At 44.6% G+C, this 25170-nt stretch overlaps 1 protein-coding gene across 1 annotated transcript; it reads right to left on the reverse strand.

The window, feature by feature from the left end:
- DNAJC25 (DnaJ heat shock protein family (Hsp40) member C25) lies at positions 1-25170 on the reverse strand. Its single transcript, XM_040417300.1, has 4 exons — positions 24781-25170; positions 15932-16084; positions 14147-14617; positions 1-232 (listed from the first exon to the last, which is right to left on the reverse strand). Exons 1-4 carry the CDS (start codon positions 25114-25116, stop codon positions 110-112), a joined length of 1083 nt encoding a protein of 360 aa, XP_040273234.1. The 5' UTR covers positions 25117-25170; the 3' UTR covers positions 1-109.

Here is a 25170-nt window from a genome sequence, read left to right on the forward strand (position 1 = left end):
TATCAAATGTTTGCATCAGAGATTTGGTCACTGCTTTGTGCAGCAAACACAAAAACTCTTACATTTTATTTTATGAAAATAATATCGAAGAGCAAGCAAGACGTCACTATCAGTCATCTACAAATGTGAGTCTTCCTGGTCCCTCATTCCTCATCCACCTTCTATATCTCTTCCATCGTGGGTCTGAAGCCATCTTTTTCTTCATTTCTTCCTCTTGCTCTTTTTTGTACGTCTGTTGAAAATGGCAGTATAAGGTGAGTTTATTTATAGGCTCTATATGTAAAGGTACACAATGTAATATACAGTACAGCATAAACTTCCCTATGACCATCTACAGGATAAGGGCTCATGCACATGAACGTATTTTCTTTCCGTGTCCGTTCAGGTTTTTTTTCAAACTGTATGCGGAACCAATCATTTCAATGGGTCCAAACAAAAAATGGAAGTTACTCCGTGTGCATTCCATTTCCGTATGTCCAGTCTGCGAAAAAAGTAGAACATGTCCTGTTATTGTCCACATTACGGACAAGGATAGGACTGTTCAATTAGGGGCCAGCTGTTCCGCTCCGCAAAATACATATGGTTGTGTGCATGAGCCCTAAGAGCTCATGCACACAAACTTATTTTCTTTCAGTGTCTGTTCCATTTTTTGCGGACCATATGTGGAACCATTCATTTTAATGTGTCCGCAAAACAACCAGAAGTTACTCTGTGCATTCCGTTTCAGTCTGTCTGTTCAGCAAAAAATAAATAGAACATGTCCTATTATTGTCCGCATTAAGGACAAGGATAGTACTGTTCTATTAGAGGCCGGCCCTTCCGTTCCACAAAATATGGAATGCACACAGATGTCATCAGAATCTTCTGAGGATCCATTTTTTGTGGACCGCAAAAAACATACTGTCGTGTGCATGAGCATTACAGGGGCCCATTTCCTGTCCATAGCTGCTGGCTGAACAATCATTAGGCAGCTCAGCCGAGCATCCATGTGTTGTCAACCGCTTTCAGGCACCTCTGCCAGTAGCTTATCATCCTTCAGAACAAAAGGAAATTCAACATTCTGACCCCCCCCCCCCCCCACCAGCCAACGCCATCAATGGTGGGCAGTCAGTATACCACTATATCCCCAGTGATATCAGTGGGTTTGGCCAACATTCATCTCATGTACTGTAAATTGCCATAATATGGGCCCAGAACCCAGCGTTCTATGGATCCAAACTTAGTTTACCATAGTGGCCTACAGCCATCTAAGTGCAGTTCAGTAGAACTATAAATTAATCAGGTATTACATGCGAATTAAGACGTAAAACGTGGTAAATAGGCTTCAGATTTAAAGGATATCTGGATGGTTTTTTTTTAAACCCTTTTGCTGCCAGGACATTTTTCATATACAAAAAACAAAAATAACTATTATACCCCATACCATTTCTTAAAAGGGAATCTGTCACCAGCTACCTTCCTATCCAGCTGTTTGTATACACACGGTTGCGTTTCACCTAATCTTCTGTTGATCCGAGGCTCCGTTTCTGAGTTTCAATACATTTCCTTATATGCAAATTAATCCTTTGGTGCAATGAGGGCGTCACCATTGCTCTTGTTGCATTCAAGCTCAACTCCTTTCTGTTGCCAGCCCCTAGCTTGCTGCTTTGCTACTACCTGGCCCTGTCAATCAAAGTGTAACACTGTAACAGCGAGGGAGGCACTGGTGCCAGAAAGGAGTGAAGCTTGGGTGCAACAAGAGCAATGATGACGCCCTTAATGCACCAAAGACCTAATTTGCATAGTAAAAAAAATGTATAACTCAGGAACGAAGCCTTATATCAACAAAACAAAAACAATGTTTTAATCATGTGAAACACAGCTATGTGTCCATGCCAATAGTTTGATAGGGAGGGTGGTGGTGACAGATTTCCCTTCAAATTTACGTATAAAAATTTCATATTTCTCTCTTCTCCAAAATGAAAATATGTAAATAACAAAAAAAAAAAAACATCATGGAAATTGCAGCGTATGAAAACACCCGTACTATTAAAATATTTATCCTATAGGGCACACAGCAAAACGGAAAGAAAGTCAAAATGGACGATTTGCTGGTTTTCGGTCACCTATCACACAAAAATGTTATCAATGAAAATTAAGGATTGTTCCGCAAAAAATGAGCCCTCACACAAGTCCGTACACTTAAAAAAAAGTTATGGGGGTCAGAATATGGCAATGCAAAGAAAAGGTTTTTTCCAAAGTTTTAATACGCATGAAAAAACTATACATACGTGGTATTGTTGAATCATACTAACAGGGAGAATAAAAATTAGGGTACTTTCACACTGCCGTTTCTGGGTCCGCCTGTGAGATCCGTTTCAGGGCTCTCACAAGCGGCCCAAAATGGATCAGTTCAGCCCCAATTCATTCTGAATGGATAAGGATCCGTTAAGAATGCATCATTTGGCTGCGTTTGGTCTCAGTTACGTTTTTGAGGCGGTCACTAAAATGCAGCTTGCAGCGTTTTGGTGTCCGCCTGACGATGCGGAGCCAAACGGATCCGTCCTGACTTACAATGTAAGTCAATGGGGACGGATCCGTTTTCACTGACACAATATGGTGCAGTTGAAAACGATCTGTCCCCCATTGGCTTTCAATGTAAGTCAAGACGGATCCGTTTTGACTTTTTTGAAAGAATAATGCAAACTGATCCGTTCTGAACGGATACAAGCGTTTGTATTATAGGTGCGGATCCGTCTGTGCAGATACAAGACGGATCCACACCAAACGCAGGTGTGAAAGTAGCCTAAAATTGTTGTGTGTTTTTCTTTTTCTTTTTTATTAATTCCACCCAATTTGAAATTTTTGTTGCCGCTTCCCACCACATTGTATGCAACTGTAAATGGTGACATTAGAAAATGCATCTTGTCCTGCAAAAAATAGCCCTCATATGGCTATTTGAATGAAAAAATAAATAAGTTATGGCTTTGGGAGTGTAAAAAACTGAAAATTGCCTGGTCTTGAAAGGGTTAAGTAGACACTTAGTGAAAATATCACCCAGCACTTTATATTCATGGGTACCTCCACGTAATTTTTCATTATAGCATAGCGTTTTGTACAAACTGCATAAAATTTAAGCCTGACCCTTGGGGCTCGTTCACACGAACGTATTTTGCGTTCTGTATACGGGCCATTTTCTGCGTTCCGCATACGGTCCGTATACGGAACCAATTATTTCAATGGGTCTGCAAAAGATGCGGACAGCACTCTGTGTGCTGTCCGCATCGGTTGCTCTGTTACGTGGCCCCACAAAAATAATGAGTCCTGTCCTATTCTTGTCCGTTTTGGGGACAAGATTAGGCATTTCTATAATAGGCCTCCTGTTCCGTTCCTCAAATTGCAGAAGGCACACGGGCACCATCCGAGCCCTTAGGTAGACAAAACCTACTAGACAGCCTATCCATGTCACTTATGCCGATTCCAGCACATAACATCTCAGAACCAAACAAAATCCAGAAACCAGTAAACATTTGTGTCACAAAGTTCACAATGGTCACCCTGAAATGCTGTCCAATCTGCAGGCAGCATGTTATACAGCAGGAGGAGTTGAGCAGACCAATGGAAAAAGATTCAGTGTAACTTCTAGTTTACTCATTTAAACCTCTGCTCTTTCTGAACTTAAAGGGAACCTGTCACCGGGATTTTGTGTATACAGCTGAGGACATGGGTTGCTAGATGGCCGCTAGCACATCTGCAATACCCAGTCCCCATAGCTCTGTGTGCTTTTATTGTGTAAAAAAAACGATTTGATGCATATGCAAATTAACCTGAGATGAGTCCTGTACATGAGATGAGTCAGGGACAGGACTCATCTCAGGTTAATTTGCATATGCATCAAATCTGTTTTTTTACACAATAAAAGCACGCAGATCGAATTACTATGTATAAATATATCAGGGGTCAGTACAGAGATCTATCCCATCATCTATTTATCACCAGGACTGTGACGAGGGGACATCCTCTGCGTCTGGAGGAAAGAAGGTTTGTACACAAACATAGAAAAGGATTCTTTACGGTAAGAGCAGTGAGACTATAGAACTCTCTGCCTGAGGAGGTGGTGATGGTGAGTACAATAAAGGAATTCAAGAGGGGCCTGGATGTATTTCTGGAGCGTAATAATATTACAGGCTATAGCTACTAGAGAGGGGTCGTTGATCCAGGGAGTTAGTCTGATTGCCCGATTGGAGTCGGGAAGGAATTTTTTATTCCCCTAAAGTGAGGAACATTGGCTTCTACCTCACAGGTTTTTTTTTGCCTTCCTCTGGATCAACTTGCAGGATAACAGGCCGAACTGGATGGACAAATGTCTTTTTTCGGCCTTATGTACTATGTTACTATGTTAGAGCTATGGGGACTGGGTATTGCAGATGTGTTAGCGGCCATCTAGCAACCCGTGTCCTCAGCTCTATACACAAAATCCCGGTGACAAGTTCCCTTTAAGACCACCCCCGTGCACATCTATCAGTGACTGAGAATGCTAGCAATCACCGATAACACCTCCCCTGTGTATAACTGAACTAAGAGAGCAAAGATTTAAATGTATAAATTACAAGTTATATTGAATCTTTTTCCACAAATCTGTATAATAATCTGCTCAGCTCCTTCTGCTCTATAAGAGCCCTTTCACACGAGCAGATCCTGTGTGTGGAATCTGCTGCGTGAAAGAGAGCCAAGCCCCATTCCGGACAGCAGAGACACAGAGCAGTAACATGATTTATGCTCCGTGCCTCTCTGCAACCTTTTTACTACAAAATCACAATGAGATAAAGTTGTCACCGTGATTTTGTAGTAAAAAGGTCACAGAGAGGCACAAAGCATAAATCATGTTACTGCTCCGTGTCTCTGCTGTCCGAAACGGGGCTTGGCTCTCTTTCACGTGGCGGATTACCCGCACGGCGTCCGCTCGTGTGAAAGAGCCCTAAAAGGCTGCCTGCAGATTAATTTGCATTTTTATGGTGACAGGTTCCCTTTAAATGCATACAGAAGTGTTACACTGGAAAGAGATGGCTATACAGATTGCATTTCTTGGTGACAGGTTCTTTTTAAATATGCAATATTCTTACTAAGGTTGTACTGCGTATCGAATTTTCAATACCTAATCGATACGATACAGAGATTTGCTAGTTTCCAATACAAGGCTGCGCTACTGCACAGTGTTAAGTCCTATTCACCCTAATAGAGCTCTATTAGGGTGAATAGGACAAGGGATTCTAGCCCCAAAAGGAGGCTAATAGTTATTTTAACCCCCTCCGGACCGCCTAACGCAGGATCGCGTTCCGGAGGCGGCAGCTCCAGGCACAGTCACGCATATATGCGTCATCTCGCGAGACGCGAGATTTCCTGTGAACGCGCGGAAGGTAAGCGAGTGGATCGTTCGCCGGCAGGCTGGAGATGCGATTTTTTTAACCCCTAACAGGTATATTAGATGCTGTTTTGATAACAGCGTCTAATATACCTGCTACCTGGTCCTCTGGTGGTCCCTTTTGCTTGGATCGACCACCAGAGGACACAGGCAGCTCAGTAATAAGTAGCACCAAACACAACTACACTACACCCCCCCCTTCCCCGTCACTTATTAACCCCTTATTAACCCATGATCACCCCACATAGACTCCCTGATCACCCCCCTGTCATTGATCACCCCCTTGTAAGGCTCCATTCAGACGTCCGTATGTTTTTTACGGATCCACGGATACATGGATCGGATCCGCAAAACACATACAGACGTCTGAATGGAGCCTTACAGGGGGGTGATCAATGACAGGGGGGTGAAAACCCCATATACACTCCCTGATCACCCCCCTGTCATTGATCACCACCCTGTAAGGCTCCATTCAGAATTTTTTTTGGCCCAAGTTAGCGGAAATTTATATATATTTTTTTTTCCTTACAAAGTCTCATATTCCACTAAGGGCTCTTTCACACCTGCGTTGTTGTGTTCCGGCATAGAGTTCCGTCGTCGGGGCTCTATGCCGGAAGAATCCTGATCAGGATTATCCTAATGCATTCTGAATGGAGAGAAATACGTTCAGGATGCATCAGGATGTCTTCAGTTCCGGAACGGAACGTTTTTTGGCCGGAGAAAATACCGCAGCATGCTGCGCTTTTTGCTCCGGCCAAAAATCCGGAACACTTGCCGCAAGGCCGGATCCGAAATTAATGCCCATTGAAAGGCATTGATCCGGATCCGGCCTTAAGCTAAACGTCGTTTCGGCGCATTGCCGCATCCGACATTTAGCTTTTTCAGAGTGGTTACCATGGCTGCCGGGACGCTAAAGTCCTGGCAGCCATGGTAAAGTGTAGTGGGGAGCGGGGGAGCAGAGTACTTACCGTCCGTGCGGCTCCCCGGGCGCTCCAGAGTGACGTCAGGGCGCCCCAAGCTCATGGATCATGTGATCACATGGATCACGTCATCCATGCGCATGGGGCGCTCTGACGTCATTCTGGAGCGCCCGGGGAGCCGCACGGACTGTAAGTATACCGCTCCCCCGCTCCCCACTACTACTATGGCAACCAGGACTTTAATAGCGTCCTGGGTGCCATAGTAACACTGAACGCATTTGGAAGACGGTTCCGTCTTCAAATGCTTTCAGTACACTTGCGTTTTTCCGGATCCGGAGTGTAATTCCGGCAAGTGGAGTACACGCCGGATCCGGACAACGCAAGTGTGAAAGAGGCCTAACTTATGTCAAAAAATAAAATCTCACATGAACTCACCATACCCCTCACGGAATCCAAATGCGTAAAATTTTTTAGACATTTATATTCCAGACTTCTTCTCACGCTTTAGGGCCCCTAAAATGCCAGGGCAGTATAAATACCCCACATGTGACCCCATTTCGGAAAGAAGACACCCCAAGGTATTCCGTGAGGGGCATATTGAGTCCATGAAATATTGAAGTTTTTGTCCCACGTTAGCGGAAAGGGAGACTTTATGAGAAAAAAAATAATAATAATAATTTCCGCTAACTTGTGCCAAAAAAAAATAAAAAAAAAATTCTATGAACTCGCCATGCCCCTCATTGAATACCTTGGGGTGTCTTCTTTCCAAAATGGGGTCACATGTGGGGTATTTATACTGCCCTGGCATTTTAGGGGCCCTAAAGCGTGAGAAGAAGTCTGGGATCCAAATGTCTAAAAATGCCCTCATAAAAAGGAATTTGGGCCCCTTTGCGCATCTAGGCTGCAAAAAAGTGTCACACATCTGGTATCTCCGTACTCAGGAGAAGTTGGGCAATGTGTTTTGGGGTGTCATTTTACATATACCCATGCTGGGTGAGATAAATATCTTGGTCAAATGCCAACTTTGTATAAAAAAAATTGGAAAAGTTGTCTTTTGCCGAGATATTTCTCTCACCCAGCATGGGTATATGCAAAAAGACACCCCAAAACACACTGCCCTACTTCTCCTGAGTACGGCGATACCACATGTGTGACACTTTTTTGCAGCATAGGTGGGCAAAGGGGCCCACATTCCAAAGAGCACCTTTCGGATTTCACAGGGCATTTTTTACAGATTTTGATTTCAAACTACTTACCACACATTAGGGCCCCTAAAATTCCAGGGCAGTATAACTACCCCACATGTGACCCCATTTTGGAAAGAAGACACCCCAAGGTATTTCGTGATGGGCATAGTGAGTTCATGGAAGTTTTTATTTTTTGTCACAAGTTAGTGGAATATGAGACTTTGTAAGGAAAAAAATAATTTCAAAAATAAATCATTTTCCGCTAACTTGTGACAAAAAATAAAAAGTTCTATGAACTCACTATGCCCATCAGCGAATACCTTAGGGTGTCTACTTTCCGAAATGGGGTCATTTGTGGGGTGTTTCGACTGTCTGGCCATTGTAGAACCTCAGGAAACATGACAGGTGCTCAGAAAGTCAGAGCTGCTTCAAAAAGCGGAAATTCACATTTTTGTACCATAGTTTGTAAACGCTATAACTTTTACCCAAACCATTTTTTTTTTTATCAAAGACATGTAGAACAATAAATTTAGAGAAAAATTTATATATGGATGTCGTTTTTTTTTTTTAAATTTCACTTTCAGTTGTAAAATGTCATTTTTTTGCAAAAATTTCGGTAAATTTCGATTAATAACAAAAAAAGTAAAAAATGTCAGCAGCAATGAAATACCACCAAATGAAAGCTCTATTAGTGAGAAGAAAAGGAGGTAAAATTCATTTGGGTGGTAAGTTGCATGACCGAGCAATAAACGGTGAAAGTAGAGTAGTGCAGAATTGTAAAAAGTGGTCTGGTAATTAAGGGTGTTTAAGCTAGGGGGGCTGAAGTGGTTAAAAAAAAAATTTTAATGTTAAACCACCCTCTTTCCCAATTTTACATATACAAATATATAAAAAAATAAAACATTAGGTATCGCCAGGGTGGATAAAAATCTATGATTTTTAAAAAAAAAAAAAATAAATCAGATTTTTTTTTTATTTAAATCAGATTTTTTTTTATATAAAATGGTTTTTGAGGAAAATATATTACCATCCAAAGGTTATTCCATCATGAAATAAAGATTAGTTTTTTTAATTATGTAGAATAAGGCTGTACGTGGACTCCCATATTGTTGAATGGATTAGGCAGTGGCTGAGGGACAGGCAACGGGTTATAGTCAATGGAGTATATTCAGACCATGGTCTTGTTACCAGTGGGGTAACTCAGGGATCTGTTCTGGGACCCATATTGTTTAATATCTTTATCAAATTGCAGAAGACCTCGATGGTAAGGCGAGTCTTTTTTCTGATGACACAAAGATTTGTAACAGGGTTGATGTTCCTGGAGGGATGCACCAAATGGAAAAGGATTTAGGAAAACTAGAGGAATGGTCAAAAATCTGGCAACTAAAATGTAATGTTGATAAGTGCTAGATAATGCACCTGGGGCGTAAAAACCCAAGAGCAGAATATACAATCAGTGATACAGTCCTAACCTCAGTATCTGAGGAAAGGGATTTAGGGGTCATTATTTCAGAAGACTTAAAGGTAGGCAGACAATGTCATAGAGCAGCAGGAAATGCTAGCAGAATACTTGGGTATATAGGGAGAGGCATTACCAGTAGAAAGAGGGAGGTGCTCATGCCGCTCTACAGAGCACTAGTGAGACCTCATTTGGAGTATTGTGCTCAGTACTGGAGACCATATCTCCAGAAGGATATTGATACTTTGCAGAGAGTTCAGAGAAGAGCTACTAAACTGGTCCATGGATTGCAGTATAAAACTTCCCAGGAAAGATTAAAGGACCTTAACATGTATAGCTTGGAAGAAAGACGAGACAGAGGGAATATGATAGAAACTTTTAAATACATAAAGGGAATCAACAAGGGAAAAGAGGAGAGAAGATTTAAAAGAAGAAAAACTGCTACAAGAGGACATAGTGTTAAATTAGAGGGGCAAAGGTTTAAAAGTAATATCAGGAAGTATTACTTTACTGAGAGAGTAGTGGATGCATGGAATAGCCTTCCTGCAGAAGTGGCAGCTGCAAATACAGTGGAGGAGTTTAAGCATGCATGGGATAGGCATAAGGCTATCCTTCATATAAGATAGGGCCAGGGACTATTAATAGGATTCAGATATATTGGGCAGACTAGATGGGCCGAATGGTTCTTATCTGCCGACACATTCTAGGTTTCTATGTTTCTACTGTATATGTGTAATTTTTTGGGTAAATAAATTCCAATAATCCATTCACAATGTCATGCTCTTCCAGAGGTTTTTGTAAGATTATTGGGCAGTTTCTCTGCCTACAAGATATTATCACAGATGCTTGGTTTACTTTTGCAGTTCTCAAAACTGAATTTGACTCAGCAGAGATCACATGCCTCTTCTTCACAGCAAAAATGTTATAACATGAACAGAGTTGAAAAAAATACCTTAATCCTAACTTCTACAAACCTATGAATGCAGAATCAACCTAATCAAACTAATATGAAAAGTTGTTGAAATCTTCATCTACTTGCATATTATAAGTTATACCAGCAAGAATTAGTCTTTATGTAGAAAACTATGATTTAAATCAAGCCTTACTGACTAGTGATTTAAATCGTGATTTAAATAATTTTGATTTAAATCAAATCCACCCTGGGTATCGCCGCGTCCGAAAAAGTCAGAACTATTAAAAAATCTCTCCTATGAGGTGATCGCCGTAATAGAAACTAAAAAACAAACAGTTTGTCACCTCGTATCCCCCCTCCAAAAATAAGATAGGACTGTTCTATTATGGGCTGTACGTTCCATAAAATATGGATTGCACGTCCTTTTTGGCATTTCCGCATGGTATCGAGAATCGAAATTAAATCAAAATGTTGGTATTGTGACAACCCAAATTCTTACTCCTTAAGTATAAAAGACATAAATGTGTCAGAGAGCTCATATGCTTTATCTGAATGGTCACAGGGTGATAAAATGAAGAAAACTTAAAGAGGTATTCACATCCGGGACACTGATAGCATATCACTAGGATATCCCATCATTGTCAGATAGGTGCAGGTCCCATGTCTGGCCTGCACCTACTAGGGATCGACCGATATTTATTTTTTAGGGCCGATACCGATAATTTGTCAACTTTCAGGCCGATAGCCTATAATTTATACCGATATTCTGGGTATTTTTATTTTTGAGAAAAAAAAATAAATTCCTACACAAATCTGCTGAAAATTAATGTTTATTGTTAACGTGTATTATTATTATTTTTTTTTTGAAAATCTTTTTCATTTATACTTAATATTTTTGTGTTTTGTTTTTTTTACTAACTTTTAGCCCCCTTAGGGACTAGAACCCTTGTCCTATTCACCCTGATAGATCTCTATCAGGGTGAATAGGAGCTCACACTGTCCCTGCTGCTCTGTGCTTTGTGCACACAGCAGCAGGGAGCTGACTATGGCAGCCAGGGCTTCAATAGCGTCCTGGCTGCCATGGTAACCGATCGGAGCCCCAGGATTACACAGCTGGGGCTCCGATCGGAGGAGCAGGGGAGAGGGGATCCTGTGGCCACTGCCACCAATGATTAATACTGGGGGGGGCGCACTGCGCCACCAATGAAGATAAGTCTCTCATTAATTCATATACAGGAGGCGGGAGCTGGCTGCAGAATCACATAGCCGGCTCCCGACCTCTATGAGCGGTAGCTGCGATCCGCGGCACCCAAGGGGTTAACTACCGCAGACCGCAGCTGCCGTTCATAGAGGTCGGGAGCCGGCTATGTGATTCTGCAGCCAGCTCCCGCCTCCTGTATATGAATTAATGAAAGACTCATATTCATTGGTGGCGCAGCGGCCACAGCCCCTCCCCTCCTCTTGTCTCCTCTCCTGCCATTGGCGGCAGCAGCAGCACAGGGGGAGGAGACACTGCTTCCTTCTCCCCTGTGCTGCGGAGGGAACACAGAACGCGCTGAGAGCAGCGCGTTCTGTGTTCCCAATATGTTATCGGAATATCGGCAAAATAGATGCCGACACCGATAACGTTCAAAATCCTCAATATCGGTAAAACCGATAATCGGTCGATCCCTAGCACCTACATCCAGAATGGGACCCTGAAGTGAACAAAGAGCAGCTGTGCAAGCGCATTCACCCTATGTTCACAGATATGGGAGTTCAGAAAATACCCAACTATTTTTGGAATTCCCATAGTGTACGCACTCCTTCACTTCATGGCTCTGTTCTCAAGTTAGGAGTGGGTCCCAGAGGTGGGATTCGCACCAGAAATTTATGGCATTTCCTATCGATATCCCATCAATGTCCCAAATGGGAATACCCCTTTAATTTATCAACCACCTGGAGACACTGGAAGCCTGTAAAGGAGGACAGATGAAATATGATATAAAATATACATGTTGCTCATCAACTTAAAAAAAAAAGTGCTGCACTCTAAATATTGCACCTACAATATTAAAGGGTTTCTACCACTTTGTTTTCACATAATTGGCTTTCAGACACTAGCGATCCGCTAATGTCTGCTCTGCCAAACAATCCTAATATAATAGCTTTTGGGGCAGCCGTTTCGCTAAAAAAAAGAACTTATATAGATATGCTAATGAGCCTCTAGGTGCTATGGTGGCGTCATTAGCACCTAGAGGCTCGGTCTACCTTCACAAACTGCCGCCGCCCAGCGCGTCCCTCCAGCCCGCCCATCTCCTCCGGAATGCGATCCTCCCCGTGCGCGTCTGTATTCGGCGCATGCGCAGTGAATGTCTGACCGCTTCCCTGCTCAGACATCTCCACTGTGCCTGCGCCGATGACGTCATAGTGCTCCGAGGAACAGGCGCAGTGGAGATGTCTGTGCAGCAGCGTTCAGACATTCACTGCGCATGCGCCGAATACATACGCGCATGCGCGAGAATTAGTCCGCTGGCTCACAGGGAGGATCGCATTCCGGAGGAGATGGGCGGGCTGGAGGGACGCGCTGGGCGGCGGCAGTTTGTGAAGGTAGACCGAGCCTCTAGGTGCTAATGACGCCCCCATAGCACCTAGAGGCTCATTAGCATATCAATATAAGTTCTTTTTTTAGCGAAACGGCTGCCCCAAAAGCTATTATATTAGGATTGTTTGGTAGAGCAGACACTAGCGAATTATGTGAAAACGAAGTAGTAGAAACCCTTTAAAGGGAGTCTTTCATCTAAACTGACCATTATAGAACGCTAACACCATGATCTCCATTATAGTCCCCATATTGGAATGCTACTTACCGTATAGCTGTCCGTCGCTTATTTTCGCTAAAAAACACTTTTATTCAATATGTTAATTAGGTTCTGAAGGTGCCCAGTGGCGGCGTTAAAGCGGCCGGTGCCCATGCCCCTCATATGAAACCCCTCCACTTTCACCCCTCTGGCCAGCCCTAGGTTCTTCAAGGATGTATTTAGGCTAGTTTCACACTAGCGGCAGGGGAGTCCGGCGGGTAAACAGCCTGTCGGATCCGTCCTGCGTGTCCCAGGACTGCTGCTCCGTCCTCATTGACTATAATGAGGGGGGATTTCCGGCAGCAGCGCATGGCGAGAGGCAGCCGGACTAAAAAGTACGACATGCAGTACTTTTAGTCCGGCTGCCTCTCGGGGTGCGCTGCCGCCGAAACTCCGCCCCCATTATAGTCAATGGGGACGGAGCAGCAGTGTGAAACTAGCCTAAATACATCCTTGCATAATCCGTCAGCAGAGGTAATAATGTCTGCCAGTAAGGTAGTATGAATCACTGGTCAGCACTAGTCCCAAGAACCAAGTTTATATAACCACCCTAGGCCCCTTTCACACGGGCGTTGCGGGAATATGTGCCATTTTTCTGCGCGAGTGCAAAACATTGTAATGCGTTTTGCACTCGCGTGAGAAAAATCGCGCATGTTTGGTACCCGAACTTCTTCACAGAAGTTCGGGCTTGGGATCGGTGTTCTGTAGATTGTATTATTTTTCCTTATAACATGGTTATAAGGGAAAATGATAGCATTCTGAATACAGAATGCATAGTAAAATAGGGCTGGAGGGGTTAAAAAAATATAAAATTATTAAACTCACCTTAGTCCACTTGATCGCGCAGCCGGGCTTCTCTTCTGTCTCCTTCTTTGCTGATTGCAGGAAAGGGACCTGTGGTGACGTCACTCCAGTCATCACATGATCTTTTACCATGGTGATGGATCATGTGATGACCAGAGTGACGTCACCACAGGTCCCTTTCCTGCAATCAGCAAAGAAGGAGACTGAAGAGAAGCCGGGCTGCGCGATCAAGTGGACTAAGGTGAGTTTAATTATTAAAAAAAAAAAATATTTAACCCCTCCAGCCCTATTTTACTATGCATTCTGTATTCAGAATGCTATTATTTTCCCTTATAACCATGTTATAAGGGAAAATAATAATGATCGGTTCTCCATCCCGATCGTCTCCTAGCAACCGTGCGTGAAAATCTCACCGCATCCGCACTTGCTTGCGATTTTCACGCAACCCCATTCATTTCTATAGGGCCTGCGCTACGTGAAAAACGCACAAAGAGGAGCATGCTGTGATTTTCACGCAACGCACAAGTGATGCGTGAAAATCACCGCTCGTGTGCACAGCCCCATAGAAATACTCGCCCGTGTGAAAGGGGCCTAAAGGAATTGCACCAAATACTCAACTTACTTCATAATTCTCCCAGATCCAGAGTTCCTCTTCAAGAAACATTTTCTTCCGTTCATCTTCTAAACTGTCAAACTGAGACTGCGACATTTTCATGTATTTACGGATGAGGTAGAGTTTTTCCGTCTCCCCATACTCCTCTCTTTTGATATTGAATGTATACACCCAACGTACATACCAACTTATATACTGGATGAAATAATAGGGGAACAGGACGATTTGGAACAGGAGGATGTCATACATCTGGGGCTTCTGATAGCCTCCTTTAATGTCTATTTTGTTCTTGATGATGTCCCTAATGATCTCCTCATCTTCCTCTTTTATTTCTTCCTTCGATCTCTTGTTCCTCCCCTTTTCCTTTCCTCGATTCAGTAGACCTTGCTGCCTTGCAATTTCCGTGGCCTGGATTCGGTATTTTGGCACGGTTGATAAGTATTTAATGGCTTCATTATAGCTGCTTCTCCAGCTGTAAAACTGAAGAAAGGTCAGTTTAATTATGTGCAAAAGACAAAAAAAATCCACAGAAAAAACTAAGATTAAAAACATCCTGCAAGACACCTAAAAGCTAAAATAAAAAGCAACTTAAAAAAACTTTAAAGGGCATCTGTCAGCAGATTTGTACCTATGAAACTGGCTGACCTATTACATGTGCACTTGGCAGCTGAAGACATCTGTGTTGGTCCCATGTTCATATGTGCCTGCATTACTGAGAAAATTGAAGTTTTAATATATGCAAATGAGCTTCTAGGAGCAATGAGGGCGTTGCCATTACACCTAGAGGCTCCTTTCTGCAACTGCTGCGCCCCCTGCATGTTGATTGACAAGGCCAAGCAGTGAAAACATCATAACAACTGGTCCCGTCAAAGTGCAGAGGACGCAGCAGTTGCAGAGAGAGCTGAGCCTCTAGGAGTAACGGCAACATCCCCTTTGCACCTAGAGGCTCATTTGCATATATTAAAACTTCTCTCAGCAATGCGGGCACATATGAACATGGGACCAACACAGATGCCCTTTAACACAAGCCATCAGAACGATAGCCCGGTATCATAAATGTATACTGCAGTGCCATCAGTACCACAGAAAATACATACAACGTATATAGGACTTCATAAGGCTTGAAGGAACGGTGACCACGGCAGTCAGTTTTGGTAGAATCCACCGATTATCTCAGGGCAGGCTGACCCAAAAAAAGTACTTTTATTGTAATAAAAGTAATAATTAGCCGTTTTGGTGCCTAACCTTATAACGTAGATTTTACTATTTGTAATTGGAATACCCCTTTAATATCCCATTGGTGAGGGTCAAATAAGTAGCACCCCCACAATCAGGTGGTCGCTGCAGCCCCCGAATGGACCATAAAGTAACCCAGCAAGCCCACTACACTTTGTATAAAACTGTGCGTTCTTCTTCATTTAAAGTGTTCCGATCGGATATTAATGACATATCCTGAGGACAGGTCCTCAACATCAGGAGCCTGGAAAACCTCTTTAATGCATGCACACCACGGATACATAATCATGCCCACTCCAGGACCTCCATTCTTGTGCCCTGATCCTGGGAACAGAGGAATGTGTAGACCCCTCACAAAGCCACAGCAGGTGCCTACTTGTGGTTTAGCTCCATTCAATGCATGAACCGCAGCACAGCGCAACAATGGCTGCCATGGGACACATGGAGGATCTTGTCGCAGACAGAATCCTCCATGTAAACCGACAAGTAGAAGAGTTGTGGCTCCTGGAAGGAAAAAGAAAAGTGGCTTGGTCCTGAAGGGGTTAGAGGAGTAATTACCTGAAAGATGGAGATGACACACACTGTAACGAGGATGACTATCCTCACATCCACTTTAGGTGCCAGTCTCCTGCTGTAGTAATGGTAGTAGTGCCTGTAGTACTCCTCAGGGTGATCCAACATGTAGTCATAATCCCTCCTGGTTTCTTCATCCTAGCAGAAGACAAGGTGGATTACGTTCTTACATATTTTTTATTAGCAACCGAACCTTACACATGGAGACATCACGGTGAGAACGAAATCAGAACGTCTTGGCAAACGCAAAATCAAGGTGCATCTATAAAGAGTCACTAACTCTTCAAAAAACATTAGATATGTCAGAGGCATATCAAAAGTTTGGATTGCTGGGGGTCTGAGCGCCGAGACCCCCACCGATCTCTAGAACGAGGGGAGAGAAGTGGTCACATATCACGTGCTCTCTTCTTGCTGCTGAGCCAGAACTTCTATGGAGCCAGTCTTGTGCAGCGAGGAGAGAGCATGATATACACGGTGGGGGTCTCAGCGCTCAGACCTCCGCGGTCTAAACTTTAGATATTCCTCTATAATATATGAAACCATTTTTGAAAAGTTAGTGACCATTTAACCACCTCAGCCCCCAGTGCTTAAACACCCTGAAAGACCAGGCCACTTTTTACACTTCTGACCTACACTACTTTCACCGTTTATTGCTCGGTCATGCAACTTACCACCCAAATGAATTTTACCTCCTTTTCTTCTCACTAATAGAGCTTTCATTTGGTGGTATTTCATTGCTGCTGACATTTTTACTTTTTTTGTTATTAATCGAAATTTAACGATTTTTTTGCAAAAAAATGACATTTTTCACTTTCAGTTGTAAAATTTTGCAAAAAAAACGACATCCATATAGAAATTTTGCTCTAAATTTATAGTTCTACATGTCTTTGATAAAAAAAAAATGTTTGGGTAGAAAAAAAATGGTTTGGGTAAAAGTTATAGCGTTTACAAACTATGGTACAAAAATGTGAATTTCCGCTTTTTGAAGCAGCTCTGACTTTCTGAGCACCTGTCATGTTTCCTGAGGTTCTACAATGGCCAGACAGTACAAACACCCCACAAATGACCCCATTTCGGAAAGTACACACCCTAAGGTATTCGCTGATGGGCATAGTGAGTTCATAGAACTTTTTATTTTTTGTCACAAGTTAGCGGAAAATGATGATTTTTTTTTTTTTTTTTTTTTCTTACAAAGTCTCATATTCCACTAACTTGTGACAAAAAATAAAAAATTCTAGGAACTCGCCATGCCCCTCACGGAATACCTTTGGGTCTCTTCTTTCCAAAATGGGGTCACTTGTGGGGTAGTTATACTGCCCTGGCATTCTAGGGGCCCAAATGTGTGGTAAGGAGTTTGAAATCAAATTCTGAAAAAAATGACCTGTCAAATCCGAAAGGTGCTCTTTGGAATATGGGCCCCTTTGCCCACCTAGGCTGCAAAAAAGTGTCACACATCTGGTATCTCCGTACTCAGGAGAAGGTGGGGAATGTGTTTTGGGGTGTCATTTTACATATACCCTTGCTGGGTGAGAGAAATATCTTGGCAAAAGACAACTTTTCCCATTTTTTTATACAAAGTTGGCATTTGACCAAGATATTTATCTCACCCAGCATGGGTATATAAAAAATGACACCCCAAAACACATTCCCCACCTTCTCCTGAGTACGGAGATACCAGATGTGTGACACTTTTTTGCAGCCTAGGTGGGCAAAGGGGCCCATATTCCAAAGAGCACCTTTCGGATTTGACAGGTCATTTTTTTCAGAATTTGATTTCAAACTCCTTACCACACATTTGGGCCCCTAGAATGCCAGGGCAGTATAACTACCCCACAAGTGACCCCATTTTGGAAAGAAGAGACCCAAAGGTATTCCGTGAGGGGCATGGCGAGTTCCTAGAATTTTTTATTTTTTGTCACAAGTTAGTGGAAAATGATGATTTTTTTTTTTTTTTTTTTTTTCATACAAAGTCTCATATTCCACTAACTTGTGACAAAAAATAAAAACTTCCATGAACTCACTATGCCCATCAGCGAATACCTTGGGGTCTCTTCTTTCCAAAATGGGGTCACTTGTGGGGTAGTTATACTGCCCTGGCATTCTAGGGGCCCAAATGTGTGGTAAGGAGTTTGAAATCAAATTCTGTAAAAAATGACGAGTGAAATCCGAAAGGTGCTCTTTGGAATGTGGGCCCCTTTGCCCACCTAGGCTGCAAAAAAGTGTCACACATCTGGTATCCCCGTACTCAGGAGAAGTTGAGGAATGTGTTTTGGGGTGTCTTTTTACATATACCCATGCTGGGTGAGATAAATATCTTGGTCAAATGCCAACTTTGTATAAAAAAATGGGAAAAGTTGTCTTTTGCCAAGATATTTCTCTCACCCAGCATGGGTATATGTAAAATGACACCCCAAAACACATTCCCCAACTTCTCCCGATTACGGAGATACCAGATGTGTGACACTTTTTTGCAGCCTAGGTGGGCAAAGGGGCCCATATTCCAAAGAGCACCTTTCGGATTTCACTCGTCATTTTTTACAGAATTTGATTTCAAACTCCTTACCACACATTTGGGCCCCTAGAATGCCAGGGCAGTATAACTACCCCACAAGTGACCCCATTTTGGAAAGAAGAGACCCCAAGGTATTCGCTGATGGGCATAGTGAGTTCATGAAAATTTTTATTTTTTGTCACAAGTTAGTGGAATATGAGACTTTGTATGAAAAAAAAAAAAAAAAAAAAATCATCATTTTCCACTAACTTGTGACAAAAAATAAAAAATTCTAGGAACTTGCCATGCCCCTCACGGAATACCTTGGGGTGTCTTCTTTCCAAAATGGGGTCACTTGTGGGGTAGTTATACTGCCCTGGCATTTTCCAGGGGCCCTAATGTGTGGTAAGTAGGTAAATGACCTGTGAAATCCTAAAGGTACTCTTTGGAATATGGGCCCCTTTGCCCACCTAGGCTGCAAAAAAGTGTCACACATGTGGTATCGCCGTACTCAGGAGAAGGTGGGGAATGTGTTTTGGGGTGTCATTTTACATATACCCTTGCTGGGTGAGAGAAATATCTTGGCAAAAGACAACTTTTCCCATTTTTTTATACAAAGTTGGCATTTGACCAAGATATTTCTCTCACCCAGCATGGGTATATGTAAAATGACACCCCAAAACACATTCCCCACCTTCTCCTGAGTACGGCGATACCAGATGTGTGACACTTTTTTGCAGCCTAGATGCGCAAAGGTGCCCAAATTCCTTTTAGGAGGGCATTTTTAGACATTTGGATACCAGACTTCTTCTCACGCTTTGGGGCCCCTAGAATGCCAGGGCAGTATAAATACCCCACATGTGACCCCATTTTGGAAAGAAGACACCCCAAGGTATTCAATGAGGGGCATGGCGAGTTCATAGAAATTTTTTTTTTTTGGCACAAGTTAGCGGAAATTGATATTTTTAATTTTTTTCTCACAAAGTCTCCCGTTCCGCTAACTTGGGACAAAAATTTCAATCTTTCATGGACTCAATATGCCCCTCACGGAATACCTGGGGGTGTCTTCTTTCCGAAATGGGGTCACATGTGGGGTATTTATACTGCCCTGGCATTCTAGGGGCCCTAAAGCGTGAGAAGAAGTCTGGAATATAAATGTCTAAAAAATTTTACGCATTTGGTTTCCGTGAGGGGTATGGTGAGTTCATGTGAGATTTTATTTTTTGACACAAGTTAGTGGAATATGAGACTTTGTAAGAAAAAAATAAAAAAATTCCGCTAACTTGGGCCAAAAAAATGTCTGAATGGAGCCTTACAGAGGGGTGATCAATGACAGGGGGGGTGATCAATGACAGGGGTGTGATCAATGACAGGGGTGTGATCAATGACAGGGGTGTGATCAATGACAGGGGTGTGATCAATGACAGGGGGGTGATCAGGGAGTCTATATGGGGTGATAACCACAGTCATTGATCACGCCCGTGTAAGGCTTCATTCAGACGTCCGTATGCGTTTTGCGGATCCGATCCATCTATCAGTGGATCCGTAAAAATCATGCGGACGTCTGAATGGAGCTTTACAGGGGGGTAATCAATGACAGGGGGGTAATCAATGACAGGGGGGTGATCAGGGAGTCTACATGCGGTGATCACCACAGTCATTGATCATGCCCCTGTAAGGCTTCATTCAGACGTCCGTATGCGTTTTGCGGATCCGATCCATCTATCAGTGCATCCGTAAAAATCATGCGGACATCTGAATGGAGCTTTACAGGGGGGTGATCAATGACAGGGGGGTGATCAATGACAGGGGGGTGATCAGGGAGTCTATATGGGTTGATCACCACAGTCATTGATCACACCCCTGTAAGGCTTCATTCAGACGTCCGGATGCGTTTTGCGGATCCGATCCATCTATCAGTGCATCCGTAAAAATCATGCGGACATCTGAATGGAGCTTTACAGGGGGGTGATCAGGGAGTCTATATGGGGTGATCACCACAGTCATTGATCATGCCCCTGTAAGGCTTCATTCAGACGTCCGGATGCGTTTTGCGGATCGGATCCATCTATCAGTGCATCCGTACAAATCATGCGGACATCTGAATGGAGCTTTACAGGGGGGTAATCAATGACAGGGGGGTAATCAATGACAGGGGGGTGATCAGGGAGTCTATATGGGTTGATCACCACAGTCATTGATCACGCCCCTGTAAGGCTTCATTCAGACGTCCGGATGCGTTTTGCGGATCCGATCCATCTATCAGTGCATCTGTAAAAATCATGCGGACATCTGAATGGAGCTTTACAGGGGGGTGATCAGGGAGTCTATATGGGGTGATCACCACAGTCATTGATCATGCCCCTGTAAGGCTTCATTCAGACGTCCGGATGCGTTTTGCGGATCGGATCCATCTATCAGTGCATCCGTACAAATCATGCGGACATCTGAATGGAGCTTTACAGGGGGGTGATCAGGGAGTCTATATGGGGTGATCACCACAGTCATTGATCATGCCCCTGTAAGGCTTCATTCAGACGTCCCGGATGCGTTTTGCGGATCGGATCCATCTATCAGTGCATCCGTAAAAATCATGCGGACATCTGAATGGAGCTTTACAGGGGGGTGATCAGGGAGTCTATATGGGGTGATCACCACAGTCATTGATCATGCCCCTGTAAGGCTTCATTCAGACGTCCGGATGCGTTTTGCGGATCCGATCCATCTATCAGTGGATCCGTAAAAATCATGCGGACGTCTGAATGGAGCTTTACAGGGGGGTAATCAATGACAGGGGGGTAATCAATGACAGGGGGGTGATCAGGGAGTCTATATGGGGTGATAACCACAGTCATTGATCATGCCCCTGTAAGGCTTCATTCAGACGTCCGTATGCGTTTTGCGGATCCGATCCATCTATCAGTGGATCCGTAAAAATCATGCGGACATCTGAATGGAGCTTTACAGGGGGGTGATCAATGACAGGGGGGTAATCAATGACAGGGGGGTGATCAGGGAGTCTATATGGGGTGATCAGGGGCTAATAAGGGGTTAATAAGTGACGGGGGGGGGGTGTAGTGTAGTGTAGTGGTGCTTGGTGGTACTTTACTGAGCTACCTGTGTCCTCTGGTGGTCGATCCAAACAAAGGGGACCACCAGAGGAGCAGGTAGCAGGTATATTAGACGCTGTTATCAAAACAGCGTCTAATATACCTGTTAGGGGTTAAAAAAAACACATCTCCAGCCTGCCAGCGAACGATCGCCGCTGGCAGGCTGGAGATCAACTCTCTTACCTTCCGTTCCTGTGAGCGCGCGCGCCTGTGTGCGCGCGTTCACAGGAAATCTCGGCCATCGCGAGATGACGCATATATGCGTGACTCTGCGCAGGGCTGCCACCTCCGGAACGCGATCCTGCGTTAGGCGGTCCGGAGGTGGTTAAAGAGGACCAGTCACCTCTCCTGACATGTCTGTTTTAGTAACTACTTGCATTCTCATGTAATTACAATTCTGGTGAATCTATTCTTATGTCTGTAATGTGCCATTCCTTTACTAGTCCTGCTAGAAATTATGAATTACTAGCAGTCTGCAATGAAGGTCCAGCTGGGTGTTACCAGTTGGGGGGGGGGGGGGGGGGGGGTGTCCCTGCACAGTCTGACACTAGCAGTACTGATTGGACAGAATCAGACACAGCAGCTACTGGAAACACACGGCTGTGACCAATGAACGTGCCAACACTGGCCATGCTATGGGCACAAGGAAACTATGCATGTGGCTACATCCATACGACCATACCCACTGTGTGGTGCGCAAATCGTGGTTTCGCAAAATATGGAAGAATAGGACAAGTTCCTTTAACATGGGGAACAGCCGCACAGACGTGGACAGCACATGGATGACACCTGTGTGCTGCCCACAGAAATTAAAGGGAACCTGTCACATTTAACCTAGTATCTGAGCTGCTGGCAGCATGTTATAGAGCAGGAGGAGCTGAGCAGATCAATGTATAGTTTTATGGGAAATATTCTGTATAACCTGTAATTTATACACTTATATTCCTGCACATTCTGGGCTTTTTAGTCAAGGAGGTGGTCTTATCAGTGATTGACAGCTATGGCTACTTTCACACTGGCGTTTTGGTTTCCGTTTCTGAGATCCGTTCAGAGCTCCCACAAGCGGTCCAAAACGGATCAGTTTTGCCCTAATGTGTTCTGAATGGAAAAGGATCCGCTCAGAATGCATCAGTTCATTCTCTATTCCACTTTGGAGGCGGACACAAAAACGCTGTCTGCAGCAATTGAGCCACAGGGGGGTGATCAATGACAGGGGGGTGATCAGGGAGTCGATATGGGGTGATCACCCCCCTGTCATTGATCACCCCCCTATAAGGCTCCATTCAGATGTCCGTATGTGTTTTGCGGATCCGATCCGTGGATCCGTAAAAAACATACGGACATCTAAATGCAGCCTTACAGGGGGGTGATCAATGACAGGGGGGTGATCAATGACAGGGGGGTGATCAGGGAGTCTATATGGGGTGATCACCCCCCTGTCATTGATCACCCCCCTATAAGGCTCCATTCAGATGTCCGTATGTGTTTTGCGGATCCGATCCGTGGATCCGTAAAAAACATACGGACATCTAAATGCAGCCTTACAGGGGGGTGATCAATGACAGGGGGGTGATCAATGACAGGGGGGTGATCAGGGAGTCTATATGGGGTGATCAGGGGTTAATAAGTGACGGGGGGGGGGGGGGGGGGGGTGTAGTGTAGTGGTGTTTGGTGCTACTTATTACTGAGCTGCCTGTGTCCTCTGGTGGTGGATCCAAACAAAAGGGACCACCAGAGGACCAGGTAGCAGGTATATTAGACGCTGTTATCAAAACAGCGTCTAATATACCTGTTAGGGGTTAAAAAAAATCGCATCGCCGCTGGCAGGCTGAAGATCCACTCGCTTACCTTCCGATCCTGTGAACACAGGCGCGCGCGTTCACAGGAAATCTCGCGCCTCACGAGATGACGTGTAGATGCGTGACTGTGCGCAGGGCTGCCACCTCCAGAATGCGATCCTGCGTTAGGCGGTTAAAGAGGACCTTTCATGGCTCCAGACATTATGAAATAACTAGCAGGTTATGTAGGGCACTGTGCACGGATGTGAAGGTGAGGTTTTCTCTCCCTGACTGTGACGCTCTGCGCTGCAATTGGACCGCGCTACAGCCAGGGAGAAGGAGACACCCATTGAGAAACAGGGCAGTCTCCTCCTCCCTGTACCGATGCCATTCATTAGCATACCAGCCAGGAAAACTGCAGGGGGGTACAGCGGGCCAACGGAGAGGCGCCCAGACAATATTACATCCGTGCACAGTGCCCTACATAACCTGCTAGTTATTTCAAAATGTCTGGAGCCATGAAAGGTCCTCTTTAAAGCGGGATCTGTCACTCTGATTCTGGACGATTAGCTATAGTAATACATGACTAGTGCTGCAGATAAGGAGCCCAGATCACCATTTTATTTTGGTGCTGTCAGCACTCAAAGCTGCACTGAAATACACAGTCCAGACAGCAGTGCTAACATTATGGAGAGGAGTCCTGTGCCCATGCAATGTATTTCAGTGCAGCTCTGGTATACGGCACAGCCGCTGGCATGGAAGACAGCAGCTGCAGCACTAGCAGGGAAGTAAATAGCGCCTAAAACGTCATTTTGTTATACTTAGGGCCCCATGCACTTGGCCGTAGTTTTGGTCTGCATCGAATCCACGTTATTTGTGGATTGGATGCGGCCCTGCAAAAAAAAACGCCCTATTCTTGTACATTATGCGGACAAGGATAGGACGTTCTTACAGAAGTAAAAAAAAAAATGGTGGCATCCACGGACCGCAAAACACAGGCGTGTGCATGAGCCCTTAGTGGCATTGGGGATTTTTTCTAACACTCAGTTTTTACTGTCCTGCCCTGGACTACGTGCTGGGCGTCCAGATGCTTCGTGAAGCTGCGATCCTGGAGACGTCAGGTTCTCCTCACCTTTCGGATGACGAGACTTTGTGCTGTGTGTAAGTGGCAGCCAAAGTTCAGTCACCGACCAATAGGAAGTGGCCAACACACACCTCATGCCAGTCTGCCAGCATGGCTGCTACAGCCAAACCCAAGAGGACAGGGACCACCATATGATACCCCCAGTCATTATACAACTGGAATGACTGACCCCCACATCTGCAGAGGTGTGATGATGGACAGATTGGCCCCCGGTGGAGGAGCCTGTGGTCAGGGCCTAAGACTTGTTCATTGGAAGTTCTAGCTCTGCTACATCTGTACAGGCTGGGATCTCCGGGGATGTAGTGGCTTACCTTCAGGGTCTCGTAAGCTGTGGCCACTAGCAGAAAGTGCTTGTGCGCGGTTTCTTTATCCTCAGGCGTCCGGTACCGGTCCGGGTGATACTTCCTGGCCAGCTGCCGGTATGCCCGTGCGATATCCGCCTTGATGGCCTCTCTGCTCACCCCCAGGACGTCGTAACACACCTGCTGGCCGCAATACAGCCCCTCCGTGAGCGCCGCCGAACGGCCGGCCAGACATGCCAGGCTCAGGAGCAGGAAGACAACCCGGAGAGACATGGAGGACCCGGGAAGGAGGAGAGGGACACCGCGCGCAGCCGCTTCCCCCTCCGCCTTCCCCGGGACCGCCATGTCAGCAGCCGCCGCCAGCTGCAACGTGACACCGGGGAGGAGCAGCTGCCGGAT

The sequence above is a fragment of the Bufo bufo genome, chromosome 2 (genome assembly GCF_905171765.1).
Source record: "Bufo bufo chromosome 2, aBufBuf1.1, whole genome shotgun sequence".
Taxonomy (NCBI): domain Eukaryota; kingdom Metazoa; phylum Chordata; class Amphibia; order Anura; family Bufonidae; genus Bufo; species Bufo bufo.

What these genes read in the sequence shown, in the direction of transcription:
- DNAJC25 (XM_040417300.1), bottom strand. Translation starts at nt 25,116, where the DNA reads ATGGCGGTCCCGGGGAAGGCGGAGGGGGAAGCGGCTGCGCGCGGTGTC. An exon ending in GTGTCATCTCCATCTTTCAG is followed by an intron (nt 14,618 to 15,931) that starts GTAATTACTCCT and finishes ACCTTTCTTCAG; the next exon opens with TTTTACAGCTGGAGAAGCAG. An exon ending in GGATCTGGGAGAATTATGAA is followed by an intron (nt 233 to 14,146) that starts GTAAGTTGAGTA and finishes CATTTTCAACAG; the next exon opens with ACGTACAAAAAAGAGCAAGA.